General features: G+C 39.7%; 3 protein-coding genes across 4 annotated transcripts; 1 reads left to right on the top strand and 2 right to left on the bottom strand.

Annotated features, from left to right (window-relative positions):
* Window positions 1–1785: 1785 nt before the first annotated feature.
* On the bottom strand, window positions 1786–3701 carry LOC135644437 (cytochrome P450 94C1-like). The gene has a single exon (XM_065161990.1). It carries the CDS (start codon window positions 3667–3669, stop codon window positions 2137–2139), a length of 1533 nt encoding a protein of 510 aa, XP_065018062.1. The 5' UTR covers window positions 3670–3701; the 3' UTR covers window positions 1786–2136.
* A 2575-nt stretch (window positions 3702–6276) lies between these two features.
* LOC135644839 (probable uridine nucleosidase 1) lies at window positions 6277–11699 on the bottom strand. The gene is made up of 9 exons (XM_065162760.1): window positions 11390–11699; window positions 9876–9991; window positions 9672–9731; window positions 8842–9024; window positions 8591–8695; window positions 7109–7205; window positions 6923–7030; window positions 6696–6831; window positions 6277–6616 (listed from the first exon to the last, which is right to left on the bottom strand). The coding sequence occupies exons 1-9, from the start codon at window positions 11487–11489 to the stop codon at window positions 6508–6510; spliced, it is 1014 nt and encodes a 337-aa protein (XP_065018832.1). The 5' UTR covers window positions 11490–11699; the 3' UTR covers window positions 6277–6507.
* A 2714-nt stretch (window positions 11700–14413) lies between these two features.
* On the top strand, window positions 14414–15517 carry LOC135646113 (zinc finger A20 and AN1 domain-containing stress-associated protein 5-like). 2 transcript variants are annotated; one of them, XM_065165286.1, is made up of 2 exons: window positions 14414–14540; window positions 14768–15517. In XM_065165286.1, the coding sequence occupies exon 2, from the start codon at window positions 14829–14831 to the stop codon at window positions 15282–15284; it is 456 nt and encodes a 151-aa protein (XP_065021358.1). In that variant the 5' UTR covers window positions 14414–14540; window positions 14768–14828; the 3' UTR covers window positions 15285–15517. The 2 variants fall into 2 exon arrangements, with proteins under 2 accessions (XP_065021358.1, XP_065021357.1); XM_065165285.1 differs by having other exon boundaries at window positions 14440–14593.
* The last annotated feature ends 2696 nt before the right edge of the window (window positions 15518–18213 follow it).

Raw genomic sequence — 18213 nt, forward strand, 5'->3', positions numbered from 1 at the left:
TTAATACGAGAAAGATATATTAGGCACATTTTTTATACTTGGTTTAAGAATGATGTATCGAAGTTCTTTTGATAATTAGTCTGACAAAAATATATTATGATATTTATGATGTTTAACCTAAGAAAAATATATTGGGCACATCTTTTTAGTCAATCACTTTGGTCAATGCTTCCATGAACAAAAAAATTTACGGTATTGAATCGATGAGAGATCAAACGAAAAATTAAGCGAAAAGCCTGATAAAACTTTTGAAAGTCGAAACGGTAAAAAAAAATAGACACGACAGTTACCGATATATATCATAAATTACAAACGTCAGAGTTTTGATTGATGGAAAATACTGTTCATAATTAACTAATTAGATGGTTCTTTTAATTATACTTAAGTATCTATATTTCAAGTATACTCTTATCCCGAACTCAATTAGAAGTTAGAGAATCCGATTTTAATGGACCATTGACGTATCCACACAAAAATTCAAAATTATTTGTAGCCGAATAAAGTATTTATTGCGCTCCTTCTTCTTTTGGGAATTCTATAGACCCCAAACAAATACGTATGTTTGGTGCATCCGAAGCATCGCATCATTGATACGGGCATGATGAGCCCAACCCAACATGAAGTGTTCTTGAAGTCGATTCCCAATGCAAGTAACAGCTCAAATATAATATAATTTTGTTCTATAAATGTTTTATTGACCAAACCAATAGTTATTCCATATGAAACCAATGAGAATTCTGATCTTGTATGAGATGCTATAATTTTTTTTCTTACAAGGATCAACCTTAATTATTAAATGTTATATTCATCGTAATCATAAACTAATATAATCGAGATTTTTTTAGTGCACGTGAAAAAGATCACGTAATAAGGATAATTAGGGTTAAGAAGTAGGGAAATTGAAAACTTATAAGTCTGTCGGATCATATATCTTTCGAAGCTTACAAACTCTGGTAATTAAATGAGGGTCTTGTGCCCTTAACTTTCTTATAAGAGAGAGCACTGATAAGGATATTTACTCTCACATTGGTTAAAGAATAGGAAACTAGTGACTCATAATTCCATCGGGTCATCATTACTCTTAGAGGCACCCTTACCCTTACCCTTATGGCTAATATCTCACGAGTTTATAAAAAACATCAATGACTCATAAGTCCATCGGGTCGTGAGCCGAAGGACCACACCAATAATGAACCGATCAAATGTTGATTTATCAGCACGGACTTGAAAAAATAATAATAATCCAACACAAAACTCCGGCACTAGAAGAAGGGTCTTGTGCCTTTAACTCCCTTATAAGAGGAAGCACTGATAAGGATATTTACTCCCACATTGTTTGAAGAGTAGATGGTCTTGTGCCCTTAACTCTCCTATAGGAGAGAGCACGGATATTTACTCGATTGAATATGAATACTAAAGAATTAATAACTCATAAAAGTATTATTGTGCACTTAAAAAGTATCATATTTATCTCACGTATTATTATACACCTAATAAGTTCATTAATACTACACCGAGCCAGAGATCTAAAAGGTTTTCCACGATGCTAAGTGAATGATATTGAATTAAAAAAAAATTAAAAAAAGGTAATTGATCCAAATTACATGGCATCACAATTTTAGCATTTAAAAAGGAGATGTTGGAATTCACAAATAATTAGGTTCTTTCGTATCAGTAGAATTTAAATTTTATCTCAGATTACATTTCTTCCGATCATAAGCTTCAACACACGCAGCATGCAGCGGAACCATCGCATAGATCGGTGTAGTGTCGGATCGCGAGGCCTCCAACCTCACGTTGACCTGACCGCTTATCCTTCGCCCTCGACAATGGTTGGTGACTCGACTCCGCAGGCTCTTACAATACATTACATCCATCCCGACACTTGCCTCGGAACACCCATTTCAAGAAAAGGAAAGCCGAAGCTCACTGCGTCACATCCAAATCAACAGTATGGATATGGATTCCAGCTTATTCAATCTCTGCTGTTGATGTGCCAATACAATTTCATACGACAGTGGCACCTACCACTTGGAATTGGAATTGGAATTGGAATAGGTAGTCACTGCAGCCACCAATTGACGTCATATTATATATATATTTATATATGACATGCATAGCTTCGTCATGTTATAATCATATTCTTGTTGGAGACATGTCGACTTCTGTACATGCATTGCGGCGGATTCGGACGGGAAGGCCACCCTTCAGGGAGGCGGTGAGGCCGGGCGCGAACTTGGGAGGCCATGCCGCTTGGACGTCGATGTCGATGTCGATGTCGAATTGCCGGACCACAGCCACGATCACGGTCTTCATCTCCATGAGCGCCATCTCCTTGCCCAGGCACACCCGGAGGCCGCCTTGGAAGACGGGGTACTTGTAGGGGCTTTCGGGTGCGAACGTGCCGTTCCTGAGCCACCGCTGCGGCCGGAACTCGTGGCAGTCGCTCCCCCATAGCTCCTCCATTCTCCCCATGGCGTAGGCGTGGTACGTTACCCGGGTGCCCCTCCCCACGAAGGTGCCGTCGGGTAGCACGTCGTCGTCGAGGCAGAACTTGGAGTCGAACTGCACCGGGGGGTACAGGCGCATGCTCTCGTGGATGGCTGCGTGCACGTAGTGCAGGTCCCCCAGATGGTCGTAGCTGGCGGTCGCGGCGCCGCGTCCCACCACGCGGTCGATCTCGTCGCGCATGGCGGAGCGGACGTCCGGGTGGCGGGATAGGAGAAGGAAGAAGCTGGTGAGGGCGGAGGCGACGGTGTCGCGGCCGGCCAACAGGAAGCTGATGGTGATGTCGCGAAGGTACTTGTCGTCGTCGACGCAGGCCATGAATCGGGAGAGGAGGTCGTGGTTGGAGGAGAACCCCAGCTTCCTTCGCTGGCGAATGAGCTCCTTGGCGAGGAGGTTCACGAGGCGGATCGCGTCGCGGAGCTCTCTTTCGGATCCCCTGTTCAGCAGCCGCTTGGCTCGCCACACGATAGGCATCGTGGAGGTCGCCCGCCAGGCCGACAGCATGGAGGCCTTGTCGAAGGCCGCCGCGAACTCCGACGCCGGCAGCGACAGCTCGAGGCATCCGGGGTCGAGCCCGAACGAGATCTTGCACATGTTATCGAAGGCGAACCGCCGGAACACGTCCTGCAGGTCGAGAACCGCGTAGCCGGCGCACGCGGCGTCGAAGAGGGGGAGGAGGCGTTCGCGGACCTCGGCGGTGACGATGCAGCAGGCAAAGAAGCGCACGGCGGTGCTACCGAGCTCGGCGCTGGCCATCTTGCGCTGGAAGCGCCAGGGGTCGCCGTCGACGTTGAAGATGCCGCGGCCGAGCAGGTCGCCGAGGATGGCGGAGAAGGGCTTGCCCTTGGGGTAGTTGTCGAAGCGGGCCCGGAGCATGTGCTCGACGTTGTCGGGGTTGGCGGTGACGGTGTTGCGGAGCACGTGGATGTGGATGGTGCGGGTGGGCGACTCCCGGAGGAGGTGGGCGTACCAGTCGCATAGGTTGTCGAAGCGGGCGGCCCAGGACTTGGTCACGTACGCCTCGCACACCGGGCAGCTGCACCACCACGGCATGCACCGCAGCAACTCGAGCACCACGGCCAGGAGCACGAAGCCGGCTGCGAAGGAGAAGAAGAATATCGAGAAGCGAGACCGAAACGCTTCGAGGACCACTTCCTCCATGTCGACCTCCTTCCTCTTGAGGGATGGGGAAGGTAGCCCAGTGTGACTTATATGGTGAGGAGGAGGAGACAGATGACGGTGGCGTGAGATTCCACTTCCAATGGTCACACAATACTCGCACAGATTTCATGTGTTTGGTGCACTGTAAAAGCAGTGTCAAAGATGGGTAGAGGGTAATGAAAGACCACAATTTTAGGAACGTAGAGCGTTTTGTCGACTTGCCTTCCATCCACGTTTTGTTGTTGTCTGCCTGTGTCTATATATATATATATATATATATATATATATATATATATATAGAGAGAGAGAGAGAGAGAGAGAGAGAGAGAGAGAGAGAGAAAGAGAGAGAGAGAGAGAGAGAGAAAAGAAACTCACAAGTACTTATAAAATAAACAAAAAAATAGAAGAAACTAAAATATAAAATTATTGTTTTATATTTTAGATATTTCTATGCATTATATTGTTCTTCTTTATTCATAGGGTTAAATGGACTCTTAAATTACAGATAAAAGGAAAAAAAAATTAAACAAAATTTCCTACTGGTTGTTTATCTAACTCCCCTTATAGATCTGCAAATTCAATTCAAAAGAAGCAATCTCAAAATCCAAATAATTGTTGGATCCAAGTGCTTGTATGTGTGTGCGCGTGAAAGCACATGTGTGTCACGAACAGGGATGATTGATTCCCGTCACGAGTAACACACGGCAGCACTACCGAGATGCATGTCAGTGTTGTGTGTACTGGTGACGCGGTTGGCACGGTGCAATATCTACCTGAAGCCCATTATTTAGCATCCGCAGGACCACTGACCTCCCTCTCGAGTATTGCCCGTCACTGTTGCTTCTGGTGGCATGCCGGTCCTGGAACGCTTTTATATACTCATGGATCCAAACATGTCCCACTGCTGTACCATTAACAATTCCATGCATGATGCATCAAGCACGTCCTACTAATATATATACCTGTAAAGATTTTAATTGGATAACCAATAATGCCAAACCTTAAACAATCGGAGTTGCTGATACATTTATAAATTGTGTCATCCCTTCTTATGTGTCGATCGGTTAGGCTCGACTCCTGAAATTGAATATACGATATGGTACAAGACAAATGGAGAAGAATATATTACTATGATGAAAGTTTTGATTGGCTAATTGTTGATCCCCAAAGGTTTAAGCTATGAGAAGAGTTAAAATGCATGTAAACTGTGTCCTAAGTAGATTTTACATGAATTGAGCTATGATCAATCTTGGCCTACTTAATTATGACCGTACAATTTACCTCAGATAGTATGTATTATTATGATCAGTAATTGTGGTTTTCTAACTAATGTTAGATCCTCATTCAAAGGTGGCATGAATTGAATGCCTTCTTTTCTTCTTTAATCTTAAGCATCATGAAGCATGTGAGCATCTGAGAAGATATGGTGGCAGCAGACCATTTTGGAGAGTGTTGTCCCACAAGCTCATGAACCATGTGTTTTGATTCCTATACAATCTGAGCAAGCTATAAATCTTATTGCACCAATGTGGTGGGGGAGGTGGGAAACATTCTGGTTAGTCTTTTTTTTGGGAAGATATTGGTGGGTGAATCTTCCTCCTCACTAGATAAATCTCACAAGTTGTCTCATTAAAATATTCTACTAGGAATTCTAAGAAATAAATTTTGGTTTGATTGGATCATTTGGTATAATGTTGCATCATTACTCATTCATTTTGCAGTTAAGTGTTCATAGAACCCTCCTATGATTAGAATGACCTACATGCTTACTGGTCAGAAATCAAATTCAAGATACTATGCAGACAAATGCTAATTCTTGTAACACATTCCCTACAATTCGACCTCTATTTTTTTACCTAAGAAAAATAAAAAGAATGAGCATGAAAGCAACTAAATCATGGTGAAGAAAGGTGACTGGTGTTGAGAGAGATTACTATCTCTTATACTAAAGAAAGAATTCACCTGTGCATCCTAGAAGAGCTCATGATGATGTTGTTTTATAGTCCAAGGAGATGAAATGAGGTCAACTCCAGTTTTCCACTTGCGACGGACGACCTAAATCTGTCATAATCAAAAACCAACAACAAGTAAGTGCTTTAATTTATTTGAGGGAGTTGCTTATTTTTCCATCTGAGGAAGAACAGGATGCACTATTGGAAATACTATTGGCACTCAGCAACAATAGTGGCTTGTATCAGTTTCCCGGTCATTTCAGATAAGCATATGGCAGCAGTAATGAGGCTGCTTAAGGCCTGTGTATGTGTGTGGCAGACTAACATCCTATTCTTGTCCTCTTCTTACCGCTTGCTTACAGTCCAAAGAAGGGTACTCTGCTTATCCTGAAAAGTTGCTTCATTTCGGGCACATATGGCATCATGGCTTTTCCTCGCACCACTGGCAATCCCATTTGTTAGATCATGCTCATTAAATTACCCAATAATTGCACAACAAGGGATAGATATAACCTGAATAAAGTTACAGAGGTCAGGAGTTCATCAATGTCAGCATGGAAGGCTGTGCTGCATGCATCTCTTTGATTTTGGATTCCATCGAGTTTGCGAGTATAATCAAGAAACAAGAGAACACAGCCAGTGACTAAGCAACAAATTTAGCAATACAAACAACACCGAGCAGGATCAGACCTTGTCATTATTAAATCATCAATCCTTTTACTGTTCGGCGGGGAGAAATGACTTGACGAAATTGTTTACAGAATGGAATTTTATTGATCAACACCACCTTTCTTTTTTGGAGTTACAGATTACAGTGTTTGGTTATCTAAATCTGACAAAGGCAACTGGCTTCCAAAGAGAAGTGGTTAACCACCCTTCTCCTGGTTCATGGTTTTGCAAGCAGCTGTTTGACGAATGAAAGAACTCCAGGAACATCAACTGTCCATGCAACTGATACAGGTGAATAACCTGTCCACGGATTGCTTGTGTTCCACCTGCAAGAAATGTTGCTTCAGAGAGAAAAGCATTCGACTACAAGAAAGTTGACTGAAGAAGAAGGCTGGTGTGGCCTACCTTTTTAATCCTTGGTCCATTAATGTATGCCCCACACAGATTCCCTGTGTCTCAACCCTCACAACCCCCTTTTTAAATGTAAAAAGATCTGGTCGAACTAGTGCGACAAAGCTGACAGGATCATGTAGGAAAATACCTGTAGCATTCGATAGCTATGTCAATGCTTATCCATCCAAAAACAAATATTTCGAGAAAAAGAGAGAGACGTGGGGAGACTGTAGATCTACCATAAACACCATCAGACTTAACATGCCAGTCTCTGTAGAACTTGCACATGTCAGATAAAATTTGTGAGTGCCTTCCCTGAGAGTTTCTTAGGTCGCAGAGGTCAGCATCTGAAAACACAGACTGTAGTTTCTAAGAGCTGAGTTGCAAAACAATGATAAACGTAGATGAACATGAAGCCTTGTTACCTGTGAATTTGACCTGAGTGGTGATGTTTATTCCTACGACTACTATATCTGCTCCAGATGTAAAGACAATGTCAGCTGCTTCGGGGTCTCCATAAATCTGCAACACGGGTTGAAAAATTTTCACACTCAACTGGACCAGAGTCTTCATAGACAAACTTAATCATTGATTAGATGTCAACAGATACATAGAGTTTTCATATAACGTGCTGCAGATATAGTTCTCATATCTTGCAGCACGACTGAAAACAACTACTGGTAGATGATAGCATTAGGTAGTAGATTGGCAACAATTTTTCAACGCATGGAAATTTTTAGATCAGACAAAGAAATCATACTAAAGGATAGTGCATCCAGATATATGAAAGAGACTGATCTAACTTAGATGAAACACTCTGTGTGAACCAGACACCCAAGTGTTAGGAAGGAACTAACCAAAAATTGGACTCAGTTGAATATAAATGGTGCTATGAGCTGAGCTGAAGAAATTAGCCCTATTTTGGTTCTTCTTAACCAAACCATGTTAGGTTCTTTTAATCTATAAAAATCTCTCATCATAAGTGTCATTTAGGAAAATTTTAGAGGTGTTTACTTATCATCATGTAAAGAATGTACTATTGTACCACTTGAAATGGTGCAGTACAGGTGGTATGTACTAATTCGGGCATGGGCCGATACACGGACTACCCCCATTTCAGGTGGTCTGGTTAAAATATTATTAAAAAAAAAGTGATGGGCATCTGTCCAACTCAGCGTTAAAAGAGAAAAAAAAAAAACAAATTAGGGCTCATGATCGCGAGCCCTTTTCTAGCGTACGATGTTGTTGCCCTCGTCGTTGCTATTGTCGCTTCTGCTTCGCCGCTATCGAAGCTTCCCAGGTATGGTGGTGCTGCTGCTTCTAATTCTTCCTTCTTCCTTCCTCCTTCCTCCTCTGTTCCTCCACCACCCTTTCCTCTTCACACTCTTTTTCTTCCTCATCGAAACACCAGTACATACGGGTCCGACAAATTGTCGAAAGGAGTCCAAGACCCAAAAAGGCAATTCTTGGTGGAAAGAACTATTGGATTAAATGAATTTGAGAAAAAAAAGGTTATGACTCGAGTACTATCCTGCAAAAACTACAATGGATATTTGATATCAGCTGATAGAGTATGGTGACAATCTATAAGTACCAAGGAAAAGCGTACTCACATAGCAAGGCATAACAAAATTTGCAGGCTAACATATACATTTATCGTAAGACTAGTGCTAGAGACAAACTGAAGACAAAACCATATATAATTGCGCATCAAACTGATTCAATAGAAAATTTAAAGAGACATGTAAATTTTTTATATAATTTTAGTTTGTTTTATTTTTTTAACAAATTTGTTTGAATTGTTTCAGTAACATGGCGGCTAATTTCTCAATCCTACATGCTTTACTAATGGAAAGATAAGAAAAGGAGCATATATCAGAACAGAAGTCATGTTTAAGATACTTTACATTTGCTTCAGCAGCAGGACTGACATTTCCGGCAGCAAAGAAAGATCCACCAAGAATAACCACCTTCTTCACCTTCTTCGCAAAAGAAGAGTCTCTTTTGATGGCCTAGGCAAGTAAATAGCAAACCATTGTAGCATATAAGATTGGCAGTAAAACTTATTCAGAAAAGCAGACATGGTTCATCATCAGGTTTCAAGTATTCCTCTGATATAAAGGCAAAGTATATCTTTTGAACATTTAAATAAGCTCACCAATGCTAAATTTGTTAAAGGTCCCAATGCAAGAATGGATACATCACCAGGGTACTGAGAAACCTTATCAACTAAAAACTCTGATGCACTTTTCTCTATCTTTTTTCCCACAGGTGGAGGAAGAAATATATTGCCAAATCCATCAGATCCATGAGCAAAATCAGCAACACGTGGCTTTCCACCCTAAAGAAGCAAATTTTAAAAGAAAGAGTTATCAGCTGGCTACCCACAGCTCAATAGAGATCAATCATGCAATTCTAGTGGAACCAAATGACACCAATGATGAATGCATTTGTCAAATTAAACAAAGCGGTCAATGAATTTAAAAAAAAAAAAAGCATTAGAGAGAAAATATGTTGTCATCATTATAGTGGAAATCAAGATAGTTTGCTGACTGGAAAAAGATACATGAAAGCAGCTAACCATGGAACATGCTTTCAAGAAGGCTCTAATTCATCTAGAAACCAGATAAAAAGGCTCTAGTGACTGATTGCAACATCTTTAATTATGCATTAACACCTTGGAAATGGGAAGAAAACTGAGAAGCTTGTAATGATATAAATGGGATGTGAAATATGATCCATAAGTTGATATAGATTGTACAGAAGTGTGCTCATATGACTAAAGCCACTGACTCAGGGCAGGGATGTGCATTGTGAAAATTAAGAACAGAACATATGACATGATGTAGTTAGAGATTATGAATAGATGACCATTCTTAACAATTAAACTAAAGTCGCCCAAAAAATATAATAAGCAACTGAATGTTGTCAGAAAATAGAAAAGGCACAATTGTTATAGAAGCATAGTAGATGGGAATGAACCCCTACCTTTAAAGGCTCATGGCTTCCTTCTGCCACCGGAACCTCAGGATGTCCAGCTATCTCACACTATCCTTTTCAACAATATAGATTATAAGATAATTTATTTCTGGGACATCAGAATCAACATTTTCAAACAAGCAAACTAAGAACACCTGCCACTAAACTGCACTGCTGAATATCATATTCTATTTATAAAGTAAAGATATGTACCAAAAGCAAGGCATTGCTAGTAGCATCTTCAGTAAACACGTTACCAAATATTGTCGTCAAACCTAAAACTTCAATCTCTGGTTTTTGAAATGCCATTAATATGGCCATGCTATCATCTGCAATCAGAGTAAACACACAAGACAAACATAAAACAAAGGTTTGTCATCATGACATAGTAAAAATATTATAAGGAAAAAAACTATTGCAACATAGCAAAAGTTATGTGCAAAAGAGAAAATCATAAGGAATGCATAAAATCAGGTAGATGAACCAGATACTTTGAGCTCATTAAATAATTTCAAAAAATTCAATGAAAGTCCCATAAAGATTGAAAGTAAATAATTTAGACCAAATAATTAGCTCACGGATCAAACATGAATTCAGGACACTACACGCATCAACAGACTAAAAATGACAGAGTATGTTGGACGTCTGCCACATGTAAACGTCAAAAGTAGCTACATGAGCTCATAAGCAACATCCCATTGGAATTTTTCTCATGAGCACTGAAGAGTAGATGACAAAATAATTCTTCTTAAACATTGAAGATGAAACTTCTGGAGAATGTAACATAATATTATTTTATTCGAACATTCACTTCATAAAAAATAGCTTCAGTATATATCGTACTCAATACTTCTGAATCGAATAGTTGGTCTCTTGCCACTTGAAGTATGTTGTTAAAAGACCAAATGGGGATGGGCTAAAACTGCCAGCTTTATTCAGTATATTATGAAAAACTTAATAATCTCATGGATATCAACTTTTCTTCATTAGAAAACGAATAAAATAAAAAGAAAATACATTGGTTTTTAAGAATAACACTATACCCAAATGCATGATGTTAACAATGTCATCATCATTATTATTCGTTCAAGGATTCTTAACTACAGACGACTGCCAAATTTATAAAAGGATCAGTCAAGAGTTCAGGACATGATGATGAAATGCAATTTTGACTACACTGACTATGAAAGAAGCTATTGCATTAGAGGACACCAAGCCTCTACAAAGGGAAAATTTCATCATCACAGATGCGGCTGTCTTCTCAATGTCAACCTTGTAGATCTACACAGATCTCTGAAGTCTTTTCTCCAAATCAGAAAATCTAAGCTTATGGCTCGGTGACACAGATCAGGCAAGCATCAAGCAAAAGAGACATAAGGACTTGAACACGGGGAACCGAGTAATCGTATGCTTCAAACATAACCTTAAGATAATTAAACATGAAATTAGGTTTACTCAAGCAATCAAGAACTATCAAGGAAATGGTCGTGGTCTTTTCTTTCTACAAAAGCAAAAGGGAGGTTATCCAAATCAACATCCTAATTCAACAGCAACAGCATTATTGCCTTTCCACTCCTTTATACCCTCAACTGTTTCCGTCAACGCACAAAAGAAAGAACTTCCTCGGAAATCAGATTGGAAGAAACAATGCAAAGGAATGGAAGCAACGACAGAGAATTCCGGTCAATCAACGTCGATGCAAGCAGAAAAAGGGAAGAGGGGGGCACCTATCCCGGGATCCGTGTCGATGATGACCTTCATGGGTCCATCAGAAGGCGCGTGGTTCCCGTTGTTCATCAAAGATCCATCAATCGAATCGGAATCCATCAGCTCGTCCCTCTTCTCTCTCTCTCTCTCTCTCTGCTAGAGATTAGGGCTAGGGTTGGCCACCGGAGAAATCGAGGAGAGGAGGCGAGGGAATGGTGTCACTCCCCCTCTACAGATCGTTCTTGTTTCGGTCTCGGAGGCCGGCCGTTTAAGATCTGGTGGAAGATTGGGCGAGGAGAGAGCGAGAGAAAAAGAACGCGATGCGTTGGGTTTGTCACTAAGACTTACGTCACGAATGCAATTTTGCATATACGGAGAATAAAATAAAATATATCTGTCCAGCGGATATCCGTCCGATACGACTGAACCAGCGTCGTGGTTGGATAAGATTCCGACCCAACTGGCGGGGCCCGCTTCCATGTACTTTTTTCAGGAGAGGTGCCACGGGTGGGTAGAAGAAATAGGGGCCGTTTGTCGATTCGCGGGATGTCTCTTTCTCCGGATACATGTATTCGTGGCGCTCCTGGAAATTAGGATGGAGCACGTGGCCACGTTTCGGATCCCCAATAGATGTACCGCAAAAGCTACCTGTCTGGTCACTGGAAGGTCTCTCTCCAGTTGTCCAATCAACATTCAGAATTGTGAGACGGGTAAGATCCTTGAGTGCATGCAGGGAATCCATCGATGGAAACGATGCACGTCGCTGTCAACGTGTCAGCTTACGGATGGACGATGGCTACGGGTCCCGCACTGCGATTTTCCAATCAAACGTCCAACCTGCTTTGGGTCCCACTTGACTCTTCCCGTCCGCCGCCGTCTCATAGAACTTCACATCGAAGTAAAGCTTTTTATTGCAAATAAAAATGTTGAGAATAATCCACGTAAATAGTTCGATTATTGCTGAGTCAGCACCACCCACGCAACTCCGGAGTTCAAGATTGAGACACCGCAAGACAAGAGAAGAGATTATGACGCGGTCTTTATCCTGTGTACAGATTGGATCCACGTCAGATACATTCCTTCGGAGAACATGACCTCACAGACCAAACGCAGATTGCTCATTTGCTATGGAGTACAAGGTTGGACTTTGTCCACCTTTGCAGCTACTAAAAACCTCATCTTTGATTTGATGCAGTCGTGGAAGTACGAAGTCCTCCCTAGCAGCCAGAAGAATCCTCATGTTTGATGCAAGCGTGTGAAGTACGCCCACCGACCTTTCTTTTGCCGCCGCCGATTTGGACTCGGCGTTTGAATGGCGTCTTTTCTTTAATAAAAAAATCCCACTTTATTGGATTTATTTTTTTATAGCAATGTGTCGTTTAATTTTGAATATATTTAGATTTAATTAAAATTTTGTTAAAATTCTACTCTTTGTCATTGCTAATCGAAACATGTACTAATAATAATCTCAAGCTGCAAGCTATGTGTACCATTTCATTTAACCTTTTTAGATTGAGAGAGATAGCGAGAAAATGAAAAGTATAAGAGATGATAAACACTAATCGAAACAAGTGATGAAATATATTTTTTTCTAAATAATAAGTGATGAGCATAGAATTTGATATGATAGGACAAAAGCCTAACAAACTCGGCTAGTCAATACCTTTTAAAATTGTAAAGTGAGACTTTGAACTTTCATACAAAGAAAGTGAGTTAAGTGCATCATCATCATATTATATTTTAGGTATTTAAAAAATATTATAATAAAAATATTGATAAAGTAAATTTTTACAAGTGTTAGATTATATGATCCTTTCATAAGATATATAATAAAATTAATTAAATTCTAGAAAAATAAAAGTTCATATTAAAGTATGCTTTCTTATAGGATATCATCGATGGAAAGAACTCTCGTAATAACTTATCTTATACCTTCTATTCTCGCTTGTAAATAGAGATCTCTAAGGGCTAAACATCTTATATGATAAAAGACACAATTGAGATATTACAGTTTCTCTCTGAACCTCTCTGAATCTTCAATCTAAGTGATCATTACAGATTGATAATGATTTTTGATCTAAAGACAGTATCTTTGCATATCATATAGAAATTCTTTTTAAATAACATAAAAAGATACATATCGTAAAAACTAATCTAATGTTATTTGATTTCAATCATAACATTAAAGTTTTTTCGCTTTATAAATAGCATATTATAGATTTTATACTTACAATAAGTTTTAGAAGTAGGTTGAGAAAATTAAAAATAAATTACTTCTCACAAATATTTATTTTTCTTGTCCTCATAAAAGAAACAAAAATTAGAATATAAATAAAAATAATGATCCTTTTCGTTAGTTTTGTTGATTCAAACAAAGAGAAATGGAATCTTTCTTCTCTCCTCTCTTTCCCATCTCCTATTCCCTTCACTTAAAGATCAACAGGCACACAGAAAGTGAGAGGGCACACCCTGTTTGACTGCCTTCTAGACAAATGCAGTTCTTGAACGCATCTTCCCAGAGAAGATTGGTTGTATGAAGAAACCTCAAGAAGATGACAACATATCTCAAGGTCTAAATCATTGCACCAACCTTCTTGTTTATTCAAGATCTGGCAACCACCAGATAATTAAAACTTACTCAGTAGGTAAGAGAACTACAAACAACAAGTCTTCCTCAATAAGCCAACAAGAACTCTGTTGAGTAAGGAAGCAGCTTAACTGAAGAAGGGAAGAGAGAGACCTTCCTCCATCCAGCTGCAGCTGAGCATCTTAAATTAGTCGTCTCAGCTCGAACAAACAACAATTTGGATGGCAACTACACAATTTGAATTAAGCTACTTCTTCTTCTTCTTCTTCTTCTTCTTTTATAATATATATATAATATTTGAACATCAATGTAAGCATGGGATTATTGGCGTACTAACACACTGCATTACATAATATTAAGTGTAATGACGTGATGAAGACAACATATGCCGCCATGATGATGACATGCTGGCAATGATGGGTGGCAGCATCGTAATAATTTAGTTTTCAGGGGACGTTTTATAACGCTATCGAAGCGTTATATTATTTCCATATCGTTGCGCGCGTTTATAACGCTTTTCATTACCGTCTTATTTTCTTCTTTTTTACGACCAAGAGAAGAGGGAGGCGATCGGATCCGTAAAGGTCGGTTCCTTTGCCTTCCCCTTTCTCCTCCTTCGGGGAAATCCGTCGGTTAGGTTTGCTTCTGCACGCTATTCCTCACCTGATCTTGAAGCATGATCGATTTCTTCCGCCCGATTCTTTCTTTGCCTCGACGTTTCGATTCGTGTCTTCTGTGATTTATTGGATTGGTGGAGGGAGATCTTGGTGGTTGTTCTTCTTTGCTGAACTTTTGGGTTTATTTGGTGCAGATTTCGTCTTGTTGATCGGGTCGATCGGTAAGGAGGAGGGAGGCAAGAAACGAGCGGAACGATGGCGGAGAAGCAGCGATGCCAAGAGGGCCACCGGCCGTGCGCCAACAACTGCAGCTTCTTCGGTAGCCCCGCCACCCTCAACCTCTGCTCCAAGTGCTACCGCGACTTCCGCCTCAAGGAGGAGCAAGCCGGCTCCGCCAAGCTTGCCGTCGAGATTTCCCTCTCCCCACCGCCGTCCTCCGCCGCCACTGTCTCCTCCTCCACAGCACCATCTTCGCCCTCGGAAAAACCCTCCGAGGCCGCTGCGGAGCCGGCGCCGCGTCCGACGCGGTGCAAGTCGTGCCGGAAGCGGGTGGGCCTGACGGGGTTCCGGTGCCGGTGCGGGTCGACCTACTGCGGACAGCACCGGTACCCGGAGCGGCACGCGTGCGCCTTCGACTACAAGGCGGCGGGCCGGGAGGCCATCGCGCTCGCCAACCCCGTCGTCAAGGCCGACAAGCTCCGCAGGATCTAGTGTAAAGGGGAGCCGTCCGATGGGATCTCCTCCCTCCATGCGGACGGCCAGGATCTCCTTGGCTTCCTCGTGTTAATAATGGAGATGGCGATCAACTGTATTGATGATAGATGAATTGGAATCAGGTCCATCTCTCAACTCTCCGTCTCTCTGATGAAATGATATCGCTTTTGTATCAAAAATAAATGTCTTCTCATCAGGTGCATTGATTTATGACATGGCGTTTTATTTCACTCAGTCACTAACGTATTGAATGACATGGCGATATATATATATATATATATATATATATACGCATTCAGAGAATAGGAGTAATTGGATTAATTCAATACAATGCTTGCACAGTAAAGTAGATAGTGAAGTAGATGAAAATAGGAAAATAATTACAAAATTGTTAGAATTTGTAGTTATATATTAATAAACTCAACTTATTATTTTGCCCCACAATTGATGCGTCCTATGCCAAAGACGACATTTTAATAGTGAGAGATTTACTAATTTGTATGTAAAATAATAATCCTAACATTTAATAGCCAAATTAAAAAAACAAACTCCTTATTTTTGTTTTTATTTTTGTTGTTTTATTAGCACCTCCTTTTTTTCAATTATTCTCGTGAAGTGTTATATTTTTAAATATAAAATTATCTTTGCACATCCATGTCTTTCTTCCTCGGAACTTTTTCTCTTCCCGTCGCGATCACCATTGCCCATCACCACCGTTCTATCGCTTTCACCCTGTCACCTTCGCCTCTCCTCCCCTCTTTGCCCTTGTTGTCGTCCTCACTTGTATCATTGCCTTACATGATGTAGTTGGAGAGGGTGAGAAAAAGATGAGTATAGCAAAAGGCTAAGCCTAAGAGGTTTTGGAGATGACGAAGACGATGCAAAACTTGGAGAGGTCGATGAGCTAGATGAGCTCGACGATAGTAGAGGTAGATTGGTGGTTGAGATGACAATGGCTATGGAAAGTAGGGTGAGATAGAGCGAGGCAAGCAAGGTAGAGGATGAAGATGATTGGTAGGTATAAAAGTAATTTTCTTTATAGAAAAAAAGACGATTTGTGAGAATAAATATAAAAGAGATGTTAATAAATGGTTGGTAGGTACAAGGATAATTTTATCTTATAAGAATTTTTTTTACGAGAATAAATAGAAAAAATGCTAATAAAAATAAAAATAAGAGATTTTTAAAGAGAATTTATCCCATTTAATATATATATATATATATATATATATATATATATATATATATATGTGAAATATTCCCACCGCAAAATGAAAAAGAGAAACTTGATGATCAAAATACAACAAAAATCATAATCCAATGAGTTTAAAGATAAAAACATTAGCCGACAACAACAGCATGATATGATGGTGAAAACAGTTTAACTACCAAATAAAAATGATGGTGAAAAATGAACACACAAGGTAGTAAAACAATTCAATAAAGGATAATTAAAGAGAAAATAGATTAAAAAAAAAGATTAATAAAAGAGAAATTTAGAGGATTGCGAGAGAGGTTGAATGGTGACCGAGAGAAGAGGGTCATAATGACATCGATGTGAGCACAAAAACCTAGTAACAGTAATATATATTTTTAATATTAGTATGATGGTGTTCAAGACATATCAACGATAAGAGTGTTTGAAGCTATAAAAGATAATTATTTTTTTGAAAGATATCAACTAATTTAGTTTATCTCATATGGACTTATCTGTTGTTAGAAATATCTTCAAATTAAATCTTATCTTCATCACCTATGAAAAAAAAAAGTTAACTAGACAATCACATTGGTCGAATATTTGATTTCCATAATGAACAAGTTTTTTTAATTATTTTAAAAAAATTCTCAATTAGTATTTTTTTAAAAATTCTCGGTATCTATTTCTTAAAAGATAATTTTTACTCTTACCTTTGTCTCGTCACTATTGCTATATCATATTGATGTGGTCGTCTCTACTCATGATAGTAGCGGGCAAAGGTGAAGGCATAGATAATCAAAGATGGAGGTACAAACGACGAACGATGAAAGCGATCGTCGAGACAAAATCATCTTTTATGGTGAAAAAATTGAACATTTCATGAATTTTTTTTGAAAAAGATGTTGCTAATTAATTTTTTTTTTAAAAATAAGAGATTGTTTCTAAAAATTATCTTTTCATAATTATACGTGAAATATTTCTCTACAGATTAAAAAAAAAGATGAATTCTCGAAAAAAATCTCAAACTTTAAGAACTTCCCAAATAGTGATCCAATTTTGAAAAATTATCCTAGTACATCTCTTTTTTTTCAAAACGATCACAACCCTCATCGACCATGCCCTTTGTCCAACCTTGGTCAGTCACCTTTTAAAATTATCTTATCTTGCCCTCATTGGATCCCAATAGTTGCCTTCCCTCCTCTCTATCCCGACAAACTTGTCGCTCACAACCCTTACACAAGGAAGGACGGGTAGCAAGGGCTATTATCATCGTTGCTTTCCACGCGCAAGAGTTATGGGTGAGGTGTTCAACGACAAGACCAATTGATTCAACGGATATGAAGGCAATGACAGCCCTCGCGCTCTCTCCTTTCATGTGCAATGACTCTAGGTAATAGATAAATTTGATAAGATAAATAAGAAAAGATATGACATGGAATGATAATACAAGGTCAGTGGAGGTAAGGATAAAATGCTCTTTTTATAGATCGAGAACTTCTAGAAGTTAGAATTCTCGAAAAAAATTATCGGTTTTCTTTTTAAAAAATTTACCTAAAAAAAAAGAGAGATTATAGTACCTAAAATATATAAAAGTTAACCCAACTCAGTTTAGTCGGGTCATTGGCTTCACTTTTAGCTACTTGTACTTTCTCGACCACCACTTATGCGGTCTATCTTGCTCCCATGAAAAGTTTGATTCCAACTCAATTGCACTTCCTGAGATGGCCA

This window comes from Musa acuminata, chromosome BXJ3-8 (assembly GCF_036884655.1).
Source record: "Musa acuminata AAA Group cultivar baxijiao chromosome BXJ3-8, Cavendish_Baxijiao_AAA, whole genome shotgun sequence".
Lineage (NCBI taxonomy): Eukaryota > Viridiplantae > Streptophyta > Magnoliopsida > Zingiberales > Musaceae > Musa > Musa acuminata.